Source organism: Paramisgurnus dabryanus, chromosome 21 (genome assembly GCF_030506205.2).
Source record: "Paramisgurnus dabryanus chromosome 21, PD_genome_1.1, whole genome shotgun sequence".
Lineage (NCBI taxonomy): Eukaryota > Metazoa > Chordata > Actinopteri > Cypriniformes > Cobitidae > Paramisgurnus > Paramisgurnus dabryanus.
The window spans coordinates 23,803,002-23,823,363 of record NC_133357.1 but is presented as its reverse complement, the minus strand read 5'-3'; the positions used below and the strand labels follow the sequence as shown (position 1 = coordinate 23,823,363).

General features: G+C 37.8%; 1 protein-coding gene across 1 annotated transcript; it reads left to right on the top strand.

Annotated features, from left to right (window-relative positions):
- The first annotated feature begins 653 nt into the window (after positions 1 to 653).
- On the top strand, positions 654 to 18,715 carry LOC135772823 (sodium- and chloride-dependent creatine transporter 1). The gene is made up of 14 exons (XM_065282354.2): positions 654 to 1,080; positions 3,018 to 3,287; positions 5,105 to 5,236; positions 5,440 to 5,719; positions 6,427 to 6,559; positions 6,996 to 7,130; positions 7,224 to 7,327; positions 11,243 to 11,367; positions 11,531 to 11,643; positions 11,901 to 12,041; positions 12,127 to 12,229; positions 17,174 to 17,274; positions 17,355 to 17,525; positions 17,738 to 18,715. Exons 1-14 carry the CDS (start codon positions 1,056 to 1,058, stop codon positions 17,867 to 17,869), a joined length of 1,965 nt encoding a protein of 654 aa, XP_065138426.2. The 5' UTR covers positions 654 to 1,055; the 3' UTR covers positions 17,870 to 18,715.
- Positions 18,716 to 20,362: the final 1,647 nt, after the last annotated feature.

Here is a 20,362-nt window from a genome sequence, read left to right as displayed (position 1 = left end):
TGTAATTAAATATCTGAAAAATAAGACTACTAACCAAAAGCCCTAAATTGTATAATTTTATATATATATATATATATATATATATATATATATATATATATATATATAGTAGGTTGAAATGATATATATACACACACACAAGGGGGGAGGGAAGGGCACGGTCAAATTCACATTGCATTTTAATGGCAAAGCAGCAGAATTCAGGACAATTATTAAATATGTAGGATAGAAAACAAGGTATTATTGCAATATTTATTGTCTTTATAAAAATGTAATCCATTGAAACGGTATATAGACTCTAGGACATTTATTTGACTATTATGATAGGCTAGATGACATGGAAATGGCCTGAAAAGAAGGTTATTTCGGAACAGGAGTGTAACATACATAGAAAATTTGCAGTTATACAATACAAATTATAAGGATAAATATAAAATATATCTTTTAAATAACTAGAGTTAGTTAATTTAGCCACAGTAGAAATACATAGGTTATTTTGTAAAGCATGTTGTATCAGGACGCGTCTGCATCAAGTACGCGTTCGCCTGTGACGTCGCCTTTACCGTCATCCAATCAAAGAGCAGCGCGCGTTCTTCAGCCAATCACAGAAGAGCGCACGTCCTCCACCAATAATAGCGCCGCGTCGAGCGCAAACCGGGTCGCTGAGAGCGGAGGAGTGATGATTTGTGCAGCGTAACATCCACCGAGACGAGTGCTACATCACACCTGCTTTTGCGAAATATAACGGTACTTCACTGGCGTATTCCTCAGGACTCTAACTTATTCATCTCGTTTAACCGACATCCATGCGATTCTTCAGGCTTACCTTCAAGTGCTTCGTCGACTGCTTTTGAAACCCTTACATTTGTCGACTGTCGCACTTAAATGATTATAATTTAGAGCTCAATCTCATCAACCTGTGTTCGAAGATATATTTTATACAAACAGACAGAGACTACATTCCGAACGACACGAATTACAAAAACCAAAAAACGCGAAGAACCGTTATTTACGTCCTGTCAGGCGCGAGGCGCAACTGCTGGCCGGCGCACGTCATGTCGCCCGAAGAGCATTTCTCCAGTAAGAATGAATTTATTCAAGTGTTTGGTGACTTATTTATACATATCAGTAACATTTAAATGCATGTTATTACATGGATATCTGTGATGTAACCTAAATGGTGTTATTTTGGTCTTTATTATAATGACAAACCCTTAAAGAGGACGATCACATGAACACGTGTGTACGTGCACAATGCGTTTCCTCTTTCTAACAGTCAGTGATTCACATACAGTATACTTTCCTTCAGTCTGCTTCAATCTGGATTCAGCTGCATCTCTGACATGAATTAAATGCCACTGATGTCATAGAAACACAGAAATCAGCCTGTGTTTAGTTTTGTGTTTGTGTATTTAGTAATGAAGTCCAAACGTATTGGACAAGTAGTGATTTTACCTTATTTGACGTAATTTGCATATACGTTTTATTTTAATGGAAGTGTACTATTATAAACCACGTGGTCAGTGTCTTGAATTAGCTTGGATTTGAATGATTGATAGGAATAGGACGGTCAATGCAAAAATGCATTTTCATCATAGCATTTGTCTATTCAAGTTTAAATGTAAATTTAAAAAAATCACAAACTTTTACATTTAGACCACTGTACGTGAGAAATGTGTGATCTTTGCAGTCTAAACCTAACCCAAAAAATGACTTTCTTACTTAGTATTTTGTCTTGTTTTTAGTACAAATATCTAAAAATTCTTAAATCAAGATGCATTTTCTTCATAAGCCAAATTACTTAAGAAAATAAGTGTAGTTTTTAGACAAAAAATTTTTTTTACGTGAATTTTGCTTAAAACAAGCAAAAAATAAATACATAAATCCGCCAATGGGGTAAGCAAAATGTTCTTTTTATTTTTGCTTGTTTTATGCACAAATTCACTTAAATTGATCTTTTTAAAACTAGACTTATTTTCTTGGGTCAGTTTGCTTATCAAGAATATGCATCTTGATTTAAAAATTTGTAGATATTTGTACTAGACAAAAATACTAAGTTTAGGGCTGTCAAAAGATTAATCGCGATTAATTGCATACAAAATTAAAGTTTGTGTTTGCACATAATATATTTGTGTGTGTTGTTGTGTTTTATATATATATATATATATATATACACACATACATTTAAGAAAATTATAGTAATGTATCATTTTTAAAAATGCATATATAAAAATAATATTAAAATCTAAATAATTATATGTAAATGTTTCTTTAATACATGTGTGTGTGTGTATTTATATATTCAAATTAACTTCACACAGTGCACACATATATAAATACAAAAATATTTTGAATGTGATTAATTGTGATTAATCTTTTGGCAGCCCTAATACTAAGTAAGAAAGTCATTTTTTGCAATGTAAAAATACTACTGACCAGTGGTATTTCGTAACCGCTCATCTGAGGGGCGCAAATTCAAAATATGTGTTCGGGGGTCATGTTTGTTGCTTGTGTTTTTAAAATATGCGTTCTGCGCATGGAGTGATCATATGTGCATCACGTGTTTTGTCAAAATAAGTGCCTGCTGCATACGCGTCAAAACGTTTATGATAAAAGAGACTGTCACGTTCACAAAATACACGCAAGACACTCCCTTAAGAGTAAACTCTGATTACGGATGAGATTATATGAGTATCTGGCAAACACAAGCGCCTCTTTCATCATGAACCCTTTAGAAGCGTCTGCAGCAGGCACTTATTTTGACCAGACACGTGATGCACATAGGATCACTCGATGCACAGAACACATACTTTGAAATTACGAACCACACACGACGGGCTACATACATGTTGTGACAAACTTCGCATCGAGTGCCCTCGAAAATAGAAGTCACTGGCCACCACTGCTACAGACAAGATTACAGTCTGTGTGACATAAAGACACAAATAGTGGGAACAGATAAATAGTGCAAATGTGTAGGAGTTTCAGAGCTTTCTCTCTCTATGTCTGTCTCTCAGGTGATGGAGGCTCATGTCAGGATGAATCTCAAGAGGAAGCAGAATCTGGCCGCCCCCTGGTGTCAGACGCACATGTCTCAAATACAGAGATGGGTGCAGCGACTGTGTGCGCGGGTCTGGTGGATGCAGGCAATCCCACCGCAGAACTGTGCAATTCAGATCGACAAACTTGGAGTAGACAGATGGACTTTATCATGTCCTGTGTGGGATTTGCCGTTGGCCTTGGAAACGTCTGGAGATTTCCATACCTCTGTTATAAGAACGGAGGAGGTGAGATACACACACACATATTTCCTACTATGATTGAATTTATGTTCCTTACACAGACTTGTGAAAGCAGAAAAAGGTTCTTTGTACTAAAAAAAAAGGTTCTTCTAAGGACCTTTGACTAAATTGATCTTTGAGGAACCAAAAATGGTTACCTTTTAACCACCTTCATTTGTATGAGTTTATATGTTTTAAAGGTGCCATTGAATGTAAAACTGTATTTACCTATGCATAGATGAATAATAAGAGCTCTGTACATGGTAAGGACATATTGTGAGCCTTAAAAACAATTGTTTCCTCCTTCTTATGTAAACCTCGTGCATGTAAAAGACAGCTTAAAAAATGGAGACTGTGAGGTTACAGTTGAGATGTACGCCTCAATAGTAAATTAATAACAGTGTTGTTACAATGCTATTTTTAAGCATTGTAACATCATTGTAATTAATTTACTATTGTGGCGTACATTACAAAGTGGGACTGCTTAGTTAGCACTTTATGCTAGTTAATGCTATATGCTAGCGTTTAGGCTGAAGTTCTACTATTGACGTTACAGTTAAGTTTTGCACAATTTCCAAATAATTGATTATTCCTCAAAATTTGTATCTTTGTCTGATACTGGCTCAAACATAAGGTCTGATTACACACACAGAGAGCTACTGAAATTAACAGCTCCTAGAAACAGCCAATCAGAGCAGAGCTCAACATTATTATTCATGACCCTTCCAAATAAGGTAAGAACAGACAATTTCATTCTGAGGAACAAACCTTAGATTGTAACCAGACATATAGACGGTTTCATCGGACGCACGTGATACACGTCTGGATCCGAACCTTACTTCCGGTTTCGTTTTTTTAATGGTCTGACTAGTTGCTAAACTGATCTCTTGAACAAATGCCTCGTCGAAAATAAGAAATGTTTTGGTTTCCTATCTAATCTATGTGTTGTTTTTTTGCTTGTTATAAACTACGTTTAAAGTACTTTGTTGATATTTATTCTTAGCGGAGTTTACCGGAAGTTACGTGCGGACCGCGACAGCCGCTTGTTTATGTTGTTACTGCTGAAACCGTCTATAAAACCGTGTCTGGATAAATTGTTGCAGTTTTTTGCTCCATGCCCCTACCTTTAAAAAATATATATAATTTAGAAATGATCAGGCGTCCTTCAGAGCTCGAAATGAATAAACAGAATAAAGTATCTGGTTAAGATAATTCAGAAGGTTAGACCATGGGCAAAACAGACAGAAGTGACACTATGTTCTTTGTTCCCCATGCTTCTTGCAATTTTTCTGACCTATGTAGGTGGTGGTTTATGGTACTTGCAATTATCTGCTCTTTTGTTTGTTTTGTGTTGATGCATGTCAGTAGTGTCAGTGTCAAAAGCGTTTCTTATCTCAATAACAGTGTCAGTTGTGTCTCGAGGTTGGATTTCTTATCTGTCTTTAAACAACAGGATTGCAAAGGGAGACTTGTTTTCTGATTTGCACTCTCTTGAACCCGACTCGCACTGATATACGTAAGGAATAATTGATGACAGGCCGTTCAATTTTTGGAAAATAATGGAGACCTAAGGAGGTAATGCAGCACGATGCGAAGCAGAGTACTGTTACACTGCCGATGTGCATTATTTTCGAATAAATTAATGGACTGTTGTCAGTTATTCCTAGGAAGTAAATCAAACATTGGATTTGGATGTATGCCTTTCTGCCTTGGAATTTTGCCTCCGAATGCAGTATTTTAGAAATTTAAATTTTATTTAGGTTCAGTTAAAAAATGTAAGTGTCCATGTGTGGATTTTGTAATTCCAAGTGCATGTGTTTCAGGTGTGTTTCTCATCCCCTATATTCTGATGGTGTTTTTCGGGGGCATTCCCGTATTCTTCCTGGAAATCGCACTCGGTCAGTTCATGAAACAGGGTGGGGTCCAGACATGGAACATCGCCCCTCTTTTTAAAGGTGAAGTATTATTAGCAGCCAGAAGTATTTTTACACACCCTGGAAAACAAATCAATGCCCAGTTTCTTCCAACAATTACTTTATATTATTATTAATGGAAAAACAGAATGTTGATCAGTCCGAGGCTAATGAAAATCTGACAATTACGGTATAATGTGTATTCAAACCAGAATGTGGATATATAACATCTCTTTCTCATCCAGGGCTTGGTCTGGCATCAATGGTGATTGTGTTCTTCTGCAACACCTACTACATCATGGTTCTGGCATGGGCCCTGTACTTTCTTGTTCACTCTTTTACTTCTCCTCTGCCGTGGGCCTCCTGTGGACACGAGTGGAACACAGCCAACTGTACCACTAACTTCAGCCGGGTGTGTTTCAATCAATCGCTGCCCTCCTCGTCTTTTAATGTCTCCACCCTTAACACCACTGCCAGGTGCTTGGAGCCTACGGGCCTGAAATCGTCTGTCATGGAATTCTGGGAGTAAGTGTTTTAATTTCATTTTTCTAGACACAGTAGTTTGTTATTTTGATGATACAGTATTTAAAAAGCATAGTGAAGAGTGAGTTTTTAGAAGTGGAGATTTGCACTTAGAGGGTTTTGCAGCGAAAGACAGTCAAATTTGTTAAATATCAATGAAATGACTAAAGTGACATAATAAGGCATTTCAATTAATGACTAATAACCTTTTCATTGCTATTAAAGTAAAATTACTGAACTTAAATAAGAGCCTGATAAAAAAACGATCATTTACAAGAAAAACATGTCAGACATGTCAGGGATTTGCTGATGTTGATAACTATTCATTTACATTCCTACATTTACCAACAATTAAGATCACTGAATGGAGCATGTGTGTTGACACAAACTATGGGAAGGATGTCAGAGCCACGGTATGGATGTATAAAACATGTTGGCTCGCACCAAAGTATAATTTTTTACAGAATTGGGCATGCCTCAATTTAAGAGTCATCTACCCAAATTGGAGTAAATTAATAAAAATATTATTTTACAAAATAATATGCGCTCCACAAAATTTTTGATGATGCAATTTTGGACCCACCGGCAGGGCCGGAGATTTTAAGGAGTTAATGACCTGGGTTCAAGTGAGTTGCAAAGACAGTAAATATGGATTTTAGGATGTCAAAGTCCTGTTCAGATGCTGTAAAATACATTTCTTCACCCGTCAGGCGTAAAGTCCTCCGTCTGTCCGGTGGTTTGGATGAAATTGGTGACATAAACGTTTACATGGTCTTGTGCCTGATTGCTACATGGATCATCGTTTACTTCTGCATCTGGAAGGGTGTGAAGTCCGCTGGAAAGGTATACGCATGTGTATATGTTTATGTTGAAAGTACAATATTATATGAATAATGAGTAATAATGAAAGCTTAAAGTTCTACAAACATCTATAATCTTATATACTGTATATAGGAACACATAGGCAGAACTATGAATGTGAATGTGGGATAAACTCAAAGTTGAAATTCATAAATAGGTTTTTCATTTTAAAAAATGTTAATGAAGGTTGCAGTCAAACAGAAGTTTGTGGTATGTCTTCATTTAGATTTTGCGTGGGAGTTTTCTTTGTTCTCTTATAGGTTAAGTTTTAGTACTGGGATATAGGTCACATATTTATATTAACCAAATAAAAGTTTTGTTTACAGATATTTACACACTTAAACAGTAGATTATTTTAAATAAAGATCCCAATATGCAATATGTTTATCTGCAAACTAAAATGTGTGTTTGTGTGCAGGTTGTATATTTCACAGCTCTGTTTCCATACCTGGTCCTGGTTGTCTTGTTGTTTCATGGGATCTCATTGCCAGGAGCTCGTAATGGCATTATTTACTACCTAAAACCAGACTGGAGCAAGCTGTCACATCCGCAGGTTAGACTGAGTGTTTTTTTATACGTTCAAAGCAATAATAGAGATGACGTGGTTATGTAATTATAGTTGTCATGACGATGATGATGATGGCAGGTATGGATCGACGCTGCCACACAGATTTTCTTTTCTTATGCTATTGGTCTTGGAGCCCTCACGGCCCTCGGGAGCTACAATCGTTTCAACAACAACTGTTACCAGTAAGTCAAATGTCACACGCACAAAAGTTTGTAAATTAAGTTTTGCAAAGTTTGACCTAAAACGTGTAATTATTATATAAGAGTGGGCATAGTTTGTAACAAACTGTTTGGACATGAATGTGTGATGGCAGTGTGTGAACACAATAATCCTATAATGAAATTTTTTTTAAATCCTTATTAAACCAAAGCAGTCTTTTAAGACATGCCATTTTAATTCTCTTAGAAATTTCATGTCACACTGCTAAAGCCCCACCCACGGCCGCTGACTGGCAGTCCTGTATTTATGTAGTTTATATATAGAGAGAGATCAGGGAGCTCTTTTCTATCCATGTTAAAGCTAAGATTCAGTGCTTCTTTCAACCTAGAAAATGTTAAGAGATCAACCCAGTAACTTTGTTTTTGTAAACCATTCTCTGGAAACATGTGAAAAAATAGGTCATTGAAATTTTGCTGTCTTTCTGCACTATCCAACCACGGCACTGCCATGTAAGGCAGAGATCAACTCATTTGCATTTTAAAGGACACACCCAAAACGGCAAATTTTTGCTCACACCTACAAAGTGGCAATTTTAACATGTTATAATAAATTATCTATGTGGTATTTTGAGCTAGAACTTCACATATGTACTCTGGAGACACCAAAGATTAATTTTACATTTTTAAAAAGTCTTGTGAAATGTCCCCTTTAATGGAAACGGTGTGCGATGCACTACTTTATGATTGACTTTATGATGAAAAAACGCACACGCTTGTTTTCTCAATAGAAAAATCCCAGATAATAAGCAAACTTGAAACGCTGGGGAAAATATTCCACCAAGTACCCCCCTAATATTTTAAGTATATATTTAATAGCACATTTGCATGTTTAACTTCAAAAGTATTAATTCAAAGTTTTTATCAGTAGTATTTTACATAGTTATTGTTAGTATTACCTGTTTTTGGACCTTTATATTGTAATTATTTTATTTATGGTAATTTTATTTTTATTGTAATTATTTATTTACATTTTTGTGATTTAAATATATTTAAATTATTTTCTTCATTAACTCCCTGCAATATTCCCAGTTTGGAAAATCCTAGTCTCGCATAGCCAGACCTTTCATCTGAAGGTCTGGAAACCATCGCAGCTTTGAATGGTCAAGGACCACCCAAAAGGCCATATGACTGACATGTAAAGCAACTAATCACGTTTTGCTTTGTACCGTGTCAGGTTTGGGTGCTTGTGCAACCGTTATTCACGAACGTCTCTGAAGTTTATAACAACAATAGCACACGTTAAAATACTTTGCATACTTTTATGCAGCATTACATGCAGCGAGCATTCCATCTTGAAGAAGCATATTGTCACCAGGGTAAACATGAAGGCTTTCTTCTTTGATCAGACACACACAGGGAGCCCACGGGTATAAAAATTCTAGACTTTTAAAGCACACGTGCTAAACTGTTCGCTTTAAATGCTTATATCTTCTGTATGCGAATGTTGATTCATAGCAAAATGCTTTTTTGCGTAGTTGTGTTTGACAAATGAAAACGTCTCGGGTTATCTATTTAACTGTTGTTCCCTGAGAAGGGAACGAGACGCTGCGTCTCCCTTGCCATACTTCCTGCGGCCCTGTAACGCCGTCTTTGGCAATATTTCAGATAGCAATATACTTCCTGGTCTTTGTCATAAGTTTTACCATTGATTGAATTTGATATACACATTCAGACGCACTTACCCCTGGAGGCATCCCCAAAGTGTCACCTCAGTGACGCATCGCAAGTTCTGTAACAATGTATCTTTAAAGGTAACACAATGTATCCTTGCTCTCACTTGAAATCAGGGCTTAAAGTTTTCCGGCACCGTGCCGGATCTCCGGCGTGCGGCGTTGGCTGCGGATGAAAAAAATATATATTAATATCAGTTCGAGTTCATGCATTCACCTACAAATAGTATGAGAGGAACACATTTTTTACTCTCAAACAAACTAAACTAGCCAATCAGAAGTAGAACGGGGCGGGTCTTTAAAGTGTGGTTGAGATCCAGCTGCAGGTGTCGAGCGGAGACCGGAGATGTCACGTAGCAAGTAAACGTAGTCCGCAGGATGGAAAGTAAGTTTATAAAGCACAGGAAAGATATGACCTAATTAATAAAGAACTTAAATTAGTGGTCCTGGGCATGGATAGAAGGAATAAGGCAGAGAGCATTTTAATAGCTGGTGTAAGAAAATAAGAGAAGCAGGTGCGTTTCAAATGCTGTCTCATGATATCAGTATAAAGTTGCATTTGTGTCAAAACGTTTTGCTTGCATTATAATATTCTTTCTGTAAGCACATGCGTTAATGCACGCATCCACGTGAACCAGATCCGACTTCATCCTGACGAACACACGCATTCGCTGATGGATCGTGAATCTGGTTTGCGTGTGTGCGTTAACGCATGCGATTACAGAATAGTATAATGACACACTCGTAGATCTGGTTTGCCTGCATGTGTGTGTGTGTGACTGTTCTTGACTGTTATGCTTTGCCAAAAGAATAATGCAAAAGACAAACGGACTTGACTAAATTCCTAGGTGTCTGAAAAGGCAAAGTCACAACATCATTTGAATGTTGCAGTATCCACTTCAAATTTAGGGTGCAAAGGTTGCTTGGTGTTCAGTAATAAATAAATAAATCTGTATTAAATGCCACCACTAATTATTCTATTAACATGTTTTGACCAATGGTGAATCTTATTTGTGTGCCCTATTATTACCATGCATTTATGCCACTTATTTTTACCCTCAAACTGCACCACATTTGTATATTTACCTTTAAATGCACAAAGTGACTGAATTTGTTCAGTCTGATCATGGTTTACTTTGTGGCATATAGTAAAAGATGACAAAAAAGTTTTACAAACATTTTTAGTTTGCGACATATTTTAGTGAGTAACCTTTATTTATAATATATTGGTGTTTCAAGTAGCCCATCATAATCTGTAATTTGAGCCTGTCAGGTGCTAATGGCAATGGCAGATACATTATTAGTTAGTTTCAACAATGTTTTCCACTACGTGTCTGCCCAAAAAAATTATAAGGCTCCGGATTTTTTTTGCTTTAACCCCTGAGAAATGTGTCCCCACATTTGGTCCTTGTATTTGAGCGTATTGGACCTGGAAAGTCCTTGAAAGGTCCTTGAATTTGAAGTTAACTAAGGTGTGGGAACCCTGCACACACATCTTCAGAAAATCCCGTATTATTTAACCAATCAGAGGACGACTTGGAAATCTGCTAAAGTATTTCTAGAAAAGTGTTCTTTATGCATCAACGGTCCGTGGGTGTGACGTCTGAGGCTAAGAATAGAGAAACCCTGCATTACACATACACATCTCATACTGATATCATGTGTCTTTAAGGGATCTTTAAGGGGTGTGTGAATGCATCCACAGATTTCAGAAAATCATTGGCACTGTAAATGAACCTAAATCAAACAAATAGAGAACAAATCCCGGACACTTTATCTGGGTATTTTTTTAATTTCTGTGTAAAAAGGGTTAAAGTTGCTTATTTGATTGGTGACCTGGAAATACAATAGTTCACATCTTAGATATTTCCACATGTTTTAAAATGTTTGGTGTATTTCCAGGATTAAATTAAATTCACAGATTTTTAGGTCCCTAGATTTATGTGCTGCAGTACAAATTTGTGTACAGTGGTGTATTATAGTATTGTGCCGTTGTCTATATATAGAAACGGTAATGAAACAATGGCCTTCCTGCCAAAAGATGCTTTGTCCACACTATCTTCCTGCATCCCTGTGAGAATGGAGTGTGTGTATACTCGCATGCATTTGTTTTGATAATAGTCCAGAGGTTGAGTGAGTTCACATCTGCCCAGCTTGACCCCATTCTCTTCTTTACTGATCCCATGATGATTTTTCTTCCTTACTGTAGGGATGCATTCGTTCTGGCTCTCATAAACAGCGGCACAAGCTTCTTCGCAGGATTTGTTGTCTTCTCAGTTCTGGGTTTTATGGCAGCAGAACAGGGCGTTGACATCAGTAATGTGGCTGAAAGTGGTGAGACAACACATCAATATCGTCTCTTCGTTTATTTTCCCCTTTATTGTCATAATGAACTACCATAATGTTTAGACATTGGTATATTTTTAAAGATAATGTAGGGCATGAATACTACCATCTAAAAATCTTTTCATATATATATATATATGTTCTCTCTCAGGTCCTGGGTTAGCATTTATAGCCTATCCAAAAGCAGTGTCGCTCATGCCTTTAGCACCGCTGTGGGCGGTACTCTTCTTTCTGATGCTCCTGGTGCTGGGATTGGACAGTCAGGTGAGGCCCCTCCCACTCACATATTACTAAATATCACTGATAAGGATTTAAGTATGCTGGCAATCAATCTGATTTAAGTAATACAACAAATGCAAGTTATCTTGCGAGTTTGGAGAAGGTCCAAAAAGATGGTTGGGCACATTGACCTTGTCGCCCACATATTTGCTGGTTCGATTATCAGCCTACTTTTCAACAAGATAGGCTGTTTTGACCATGCAAGTTTTTCACTCTCTGATATGCTTTTGATTGTCTTTTAGTTTGTCGGTGTTGAAGGTTTTATCACAGGAATCATGGACATGTTGCCCCCCAAATCCTTCCTCGGATCTCTGCGTCGTGAAATTGTTGTCGCAGTCTGCTGCTTTACCTGTTTTACTATTGATCTTTCTATGGTAACAGAGGTATGTATCCGATTTATCTGTTGATATCTGAATGTATCAAATAATACAAAAATCATATTGTTTCTCTTTCTCTCTTTCTTTCTAGGGAGGGATGTATGTGTTTCAATTGTTTGATTATTACTCTGCGAGTGGAATTACTCTGCTTTGGCAAGCCTTCTGGGAGTGCGTGGTGGTGGCCTGGGTTTATGGTAACAATCTGTAATCGTGCTTACACAGAGACTGTAATTTTGCCAAGTAGGACGTGTTGCTGGATCAACATTTTTGTTGGTCCTATAATAGCATTCTTATGAAACATAGTTTTGACACTTTCTCCTTCTCTGTTGGCCGCAGAAAAACTAGTGGTGTGTGGGGCAAAGCTAGGCTGGGGGCGGGACGTCTTTGCATTGACTTAACATGTAAATCACTCAGGCTTGCTGCCTCTTCTGAATCTGGTGTGAACGTACCATAACTGTGCGTTCACACCAGGCGCGGAAGAGGCGGCAAAAACGTGCCATTCAACATTTTGAGTTTACTCGCTTCATTCGCACCTGAAAATCACGTGTGAAATTCTAGCAATTCGACACATTCGCGCTTAGGGGTGTGCCGGTTTCAGAATTGGTGATGACGGTTATGATGTGAGTCAAATGTGACGGTTCATAACATAACCGTCTGTGGGGGGCGTTTTGTTCGTTTAAATGCTTGTGGATTGACGCGAAATTGTCATTTTACCATAAAATCATTAATGTGATGCCAAGTGTGTTTTTAACAGTAATGACTTTAAGCAATTTAACAGAAAGCAATGAAATATAAAAAAAAACACACACTGTTAACAGAAGACTGCGCTGTCACTCTCTGCTCAGCATAAATGAATCCTCTCTCATCTATTTTGATAATCTTCAGAGAAACAGATTTAACTGAGTCTATATCTGTCATTACATGGACCAGAATGTGGGTTAAAAAGCGTCTTGAAGAGGTTTTGCTCATAAATGCATGTAAAGTAAAGTAATATGAACTTGAGATTTTTATACTGTTATTAAACTGCACAGTATGCGCAGCAAACGCAGCCGACAATGGCTACGCGCGGCAAACGCTCTCCACATACAGTAGGCGCTATTCAATGATCACACTTGTGAAGTAAACCGGCGTTTGAATAAACAAGACACTGATTAGCTACTTACTCTACGTTTATTTAAAATTAACAGCAAGACAAGCAGTGAATGTGCTTTCAGGAGAGTTAGTAGATTAGCATGGGAGGATTTGAACTTGAAAAGCGGAGTGTACTGACGCCTTTTCCGCGGTTAAAACAACATTCCTTCTTATGGTCATTCATGTTTATTTGATGCTATAAATTAACTAGAAGGAAGAGATGATTTGAAAGGTGAGACTTTGTTTAATATGTTTAATCTCAAAAGTAACCGAAAAGTAACCTGGTCTGTCCTGTATGTCAGCGCGTTGTCAGTGTCTGCTCCGCTCTGTATTTTAAACTGCGTGAGAACATGGTGGGGCGTATAACACAGACTGTTAACAATTGTTTTTAATTAGTATTTAAAAATTCTTTATGATGAAATGTTTTTTAAATATTTTAATAACACGGTTTTGCCGGTTATAGAGTTCTAATGACGGTGTTCAACTATAACCGTCGGTCTCACGGTTATATAATGACCGTCACAGCCCTATTCGCGCTTAAATTCGCGTCATGGGAGGGGCTTCTGCCAGACCGGCAGATCTAAGCTTTCACCCATTCCTTTCTAAGCAAATGTTCAAATAGGCACTATGTTTACTAATCGACTGCAGATTTGAATATTATACATATATATTCTCACCTAAACTAATCTTATGTTTAATTTTTATTTTACTGTGATACCAAAAAATATATAGCTCAAATTGAGTAAACTTACCAGATTGATCGACCTCCTCACCCACTTTCTTCCAAACAAGATCCTTTTAATTCCTGTTAAAGTACAAAGATGTCTCATATAGCGATAATTGTTGTTTTGTATTTCTGCTCGCTTCCTGTAATCACATCACTACTAGAGCAAGCTCCTGATTGGTTAGCATGGATCGAAAATTCGTCAAAGTTCCGATTTTTCATACGTGCCGGGGGATGCCTATTTGCGTCTTTGTTTTGTCTTAACATGTAAATAACTTGCGCTTGCCGCCTCTTCCGCATCTGGTGTGAACGCACAGTAAGACTTACTGGCTGTGACATAACAAAATGGCGACAGCTTAATTAGAATTTAGTCATGTTTTAACTGTACAAATAATTGAAGTTGTTGTTTTACCACATTAAGAAATAAATATGTCATTTTGGCAATGGAAGTGGTGTTGTTCCCCAGTTGCACCAGCGTTTACGGTTGCACCAATATTTGTATATTTTTATTATATATTTTATATTTATATATTAGGCCATCTGCTTACGTCTTCTATCCACTCCACTATAGTATACGGATCTGGTTGCCCGAAACCAAGTCAACTTCTTTTATATAACTTTCTGGGTCTGTGTTGCTTAATTCGCCTGCGTAGCTTGACACACTGCTGATTCTTGCCATATTTTCGTTGCCAAAATGCACGCGCATACATTGTTACGTCATTATTATGTACAAACAGTAAAAGGGTTTATAAACACTATTCAGTTAAATTATGTAGCATGCCAAAAAAGTATTTTTTTAATATCTTTAATGTAACCATCATAACAAATTAATGTATGTAAATGTAAATCCAACATGGCTGGACTGGTAATCTGGCATAACGGGGCAAATGCCCGGTGGGCCGACACACTTGGGGGCCGGTAGATATAATATAATTTTATTTTAATTGGCCAACGGTCGGCCCATAAAGCAGGGACAGCGGCCCATTGGTTTATTTTCCATACCATTCTCCACCCCTCCCCCTTTGTTTCTTGTGTCGGCAGACTGCATATGACACAGGAAACAGAGGGAAAGTATCATACACTATTTTTGTGAGACGTAACATACATCTCACACTATTTTTGTCTGACCAGCTCATAACACACAGGGCATTTTATGAAGAATGCAGCATCAGTGTGCGTCTGTCAAAACTGCTTTTAAAACACTGTTGTTAGATATCCTCTTGATAAAACGCAGTCAAAAACAAAGTAATGGCTGTTTACACTGCAATAAAATACAGTGTGGGCAGAATTATTATGTAGCTACCTCAAGCTTTTGATCACAGTTTTTATTAAACATATTTTACTATTTCCAAACCAAATTATTTTTAAAAGGTGTGTTGCACTTTTATTGTTAAAAAGTGATAAAAATATTCTGCACACACTGTAATGGGACTTGTGGCTCTGCCGCGAGACCGCGACTTCATTGTAACATTTATCAGATCTCTGTGTTATCATTAGGTGGTCAGAATGGTTAGTTTAAACATTGTGCACATTTACTGGCTAAGACAATTAGCAGATTTTTAAAACCTGCAAAGCCTTTTACAGGGCTAACATTTTTGAAATGTCACGTGTCAGCTCTTACACTTTTCTTCTTAATCATAATATGGAGTTGGTAGGCAAGATTGAACAAAGATTTGTGATCCTATGTAGTGGGCCGATCTGGGCCAAAATGCCAAGGCCAATTTTTGTCCCAGTCCAGCCCTGAAATCCAATCATAATTTGATACACTGTAGAATGTAAAAGTGGGATCTACTTCAAAAAGAATACTTTAATTTAGAACACTTAAATAAATTATGTTTTGTCAACTTTAAGTGAAAAAATAAGTAAAAAAAACAAATTACTTGAGTTGGTAACAAAATGTAAGCTCAAAGTTAGAAAATTTAAGTTTAATTTTTATTTTACTGTGATACCAATGTGAAGTTATTTAAGTTAATTCAACATTTTAACTTTTTATAGGGGTCCCTGCTCCTCCTCTCTATCCATTAAGGGGTTTCTATAGATCTCTAGTCTATGTAATGTTTTAATGCAGAAATCAGATCTGTAATTGGATATTTGCTTATTTACAATTTAAAACAGAAGTGTATACAATGAAATCAACCTCACATTGTCCAAATCATTCAAACAGCAGTTTTGATATATTAATTAAATATAAAAACAGCAGATAAATGCATAGACAGGGTTCCCACGGGTCCTTGAAAATGAAGTTTATGAATCTGGGCGGGGAATTCAAGGCCCTGGGAAAATATACATATATAGATACAGGTCATTGAAAGTGCTGGAATCTATATTTTATGCAAGAAGTTTTCTGGAAAAAATCCATATTATTCCTTGTGTAGTGTAGAATAATATCATAAAATTCTAGACTTTTTTAAGCACACGTGCTAAACTGTTCACTTTAAATGTTTATATCTTCTGTATGCGAATGTTGATTTATACCAAAATGCTTTTTTGCATAGTTGTGTTTGACACATAAAACGTCTCGGGTTACGTATGTAACTGTTGTTCCCTAAGAAGGGAACGAGACGCTGCGTCTCCTTTGTCATACTTCCTGCGTCCCTGTAACGCCATCATTGGCAATATTTCAAATAGCGATATATTTCCTGGCTCCCGCGTCACCCTGTCTTTATCGTTAATCCTCACCATTGGTTGAATTTGATACTGTATACACATTCAGACGCACTTACCCCTGGAGGCGTCCCCAAAGTGTCACCGCAGTGACGCAGCGCAAGTTCACTCATAAGGGAATTGTAGCAAAGTCTTTAAAGGTAACACAATGTAACCTTGCTGCTCTCACTTAAAATGTGTCCCCACAATTAGTCCTTGAATTTGAGGGTATTGGACCTGAAAAGTCCTTAAAAGGTCTTTGAATTTGAAGTTAACTAAGGTGTGGGAACCCTGAATAGACCAGTTATAAAATGTAAAGAACTGCCAACACAGCCTTACAGAAAAACAATACATGGTGGCATTCAACATGAATCGCAAAAAATTAACGCAAGCATGACCTTGTCCACCTTAACCCCGTTCTTAAACACAACTGTCCCTGGTTACAAATAACCATGAGATTATGTTGGAATGCATTCTTGGAGATTTAATAAAAAAATGTTAAAGACTTAAATTGCAGCTATATGTGCAGTTAAGCCTAAACCGAAGATTAACCCTTAATCCTTATACAATAACTTGATAGGAATGTACTAAAGTAGCATGCAGGCACATACATAAATCTCTCTCTGTGTGTTTTTATCAGGTGCTGACCGCTTCATGGACGATGTGGCCTGTATGATCGGCTATCGTCCTCTGCCGTATATGAAGTGGTGTTGGTTGTATGTCACACCTGCAGTGTGTATGGTGAGTTTCCGATTCGCTGATATATTAAAGAAGGCTTCATGACACAATATATTAAAATGGGAATAATGTTTCTTTCACAGGCTGTTTTCTTCTTTCATGCGATCAACTACAAGCGATTAGTGTATAATGCCGTGTACGTGTACCCATGGTGGGGAGAGATGTTGGGCTGGTTTCTCGCGCTCTCATCCATGCTCTGTATACCTCTCACCGTTCTCTACAAACTTCTGCACTGCAAAGGCTCTCTCATGGAGGTGGGACTGTAATGTTTGTGTCTATAGTATCAAAAGCATTAACTAAATGGTAGCGAAAGAAAACTGTAAACTCATTAAGACAATCAATTATAAGTGAAGTTGGTCGGGTGAGCAATACAGGGTTAAATTAAAATCAATTATATCATCTTACCCTATGCTAAATGTATTGTTTGTGTTTATATATGTTTTGTGTAACAAATGTGTCTCTTTAGCGTTGGCAGTACCTGACCACACCCATCTGGGGAAAACATCACCTCGAGTTCCTTCCACCTGAGAATGAAGACAGACTTCTATCAAAGCCAGAAGAAAATAAAAGCACACGGTTATATGAAAGTGTCATTTAATATCACCAAACATCCAACGCAAAACACTCGCAGCCTTTCATCTTCCAAAGCAAAACCACACACACAAAAGAAAAGTCAATGCAAGACAATCATTAAACTTATCATCATCTATCTATGATCATCCATCATATCCCATTAGCCTACACAGTGTTATCCTAACACCTGAAGATCAGAGCATGTGCATCTGTTCCAGGTCACTACTCGCAGTATAATTGTACTGTATTAAAAAACTCACACTAGACGCTCAGACAGTATATGTGCCTTGTATGCTGATTCAGTATGTTTGTACAGTGTTGCGTGTTTGTGTCGTACAGCATAAGCACGGATCTTACAGCAGTGTTGTGAAGAACAGATTAAAATCATTTGCCTGTTTTGTGTGCTTTTTTTAAGTTATAATCAAAAAACAATACATAGCATTATATACTGTGTAGTATTACATGTAGCATTTGGAATTGTGGAGTAAGTGAAAAGTTAAATCCTTACAATGTAAGCTGCAAACATCTGTGATTTGTGACTCTGTCTGTGAAATCCAATCTCAAGTTTTATAATCTAATGATCATCACAGTTTGATTTCACATTATTATTAGTATTAAAGATATCAAGGTTATATTTTCACACATTGTTTACGTTATGTAGGATGATTTTACATAGATGATTTTTTTACTGTAAACATTAAATCATAAAAATGACTTTTAATAGGCTGACATTTCTGTAAACTATTTTTAAGTGGTGTTTACTTTAATTGAGTATTCTTTATTTTAATACTTGAATTAATTTAATGCGTTTATGTATTACGTCCTTTGAGAAACACTGAAGTGGATGCAACATTAAATGTAGATGCGAGCATCTAAGTTGTCGTTTCATCTTTCTTGTACTTGAGTTTCCACAAACGAATCAGTCATTCTTTGAAAATGGGATTTTCCAGTTTTACTGGACAATAGTGATGTAAGTCATCAAGGAAACACAGGATCAAGAGATGATAGACTGACATCTGCTGGCCAATTTCTCTGTCCATGGGTTTTTAACCCTTTAACTGTCACCACCCCCTCCTTTTTGAGTGGGGGGTGGAGATGATGTGCACATTCAAATTAATTTAATTTGGTCTAGAACCAAATCTTGGTCACTTTTTTAAGTTTTCACTTGAGTTGTGAATATTAAATAAAAAAATGGTTATAGCAGTTTAAGTTTATTTTAATAAACATAATGCAATAAAGTATATATTTTATATTTAAAACCCATAAAAATTAAAAATGTTTTACTCCCAAAATGCAAAAATAAATAAAGCCATAAGTCTCAATCAGTTCTGATCCAAATTTCAAGTTAAAATCACAAAAAAATTGTTTTCTGTCACACTTTTATGTCATGAATTCGGTCTCATTGGCCGCTTTGTCTTTGTTTCACCATGTGTTGTGTTGTGTTTATGTTTTGACAGCTCCACACGTGCGCGCCTTCCACCTGGTGATCTCATTATCTCTGACTCTTCTCACCGGCGTCCCACACCTGATCCATATTTATTGCCCATCCGGTTTGATTTAAATTCCCCTCGTTTCCTCTGTTCCTTGCAAGTTCGTCTTTGTATGTTCGTGCCCGCTAGCCTGGCTAGTTCTAGTCCTGTCGAGTAAACTGTGTGTAGTTTTGTTTGGATTATTTACCGTGCTCTCTGCTGCCTTATCCCTTCAGATTCCTCGCCCTACTGTCAGTCTCTCCCGAGTGGTGTGTTCCCCGCCTTGCCTCCACTTACACTCTGTCTGCGGATTCTCTGAGCGCCGACTACATCTAGCGCTGTCCAGCTGCAGTGCGCTCTGCGCGTAATCCTGCGTAAGACTCGGACGCCAGCTGTGCGCTGTCCAGCACTTCTCTCTGCTGAAGACTCAGTCCGCCTCTCTCTCTCTCTCTCCTGCTGTGCCCCGCCTGGAACTCTCTCTGCCCTGTGACGGGTTGTTACGAGTGTGAACGGAGGGTGGATGTCCTACAGCCCTGCTGGGTTTCCCACCGCGAGTGCCTGCCTGTTCCTGACGTCACAGAGTGTTTTGCCTTTCACATTTACATTTTCATGAAGACATAGAGTGTTATCTCCTATACATATCTGACATTGTGTTTTCTCATTAAAACCTCTGCATTGGGATTCCTGACTTTTGTGGTTCCTGACAGGACGAACTTGCCAAGATGGATCCCGCGGAGGTTGATGCTCTCCGGTCAGCGCTCGCCCAGCAGGGTTCATGGTTAGGACAACACTCGGCTCGCCTCACCACCACTTCTCAAGAGGTTGAGGGTTTATCAACCCGTCTGAATGACCTTTCCTCTCGGCTTGACCAGGTCAGTCATGATGCCACCCAGCCCAGTCAGTCGTTGCAGACGGAACCTCACGTCACAGCTCCACCTCCATATAACGGCGATCCCGCCTCCTGCCGGGCTTTCCTCTCACAATGCTCTCTGGTTTTTGCCCTCCAGCCCCGCCGCTACGCCTCTGAACGCACCCGGGTTGCGTATGTA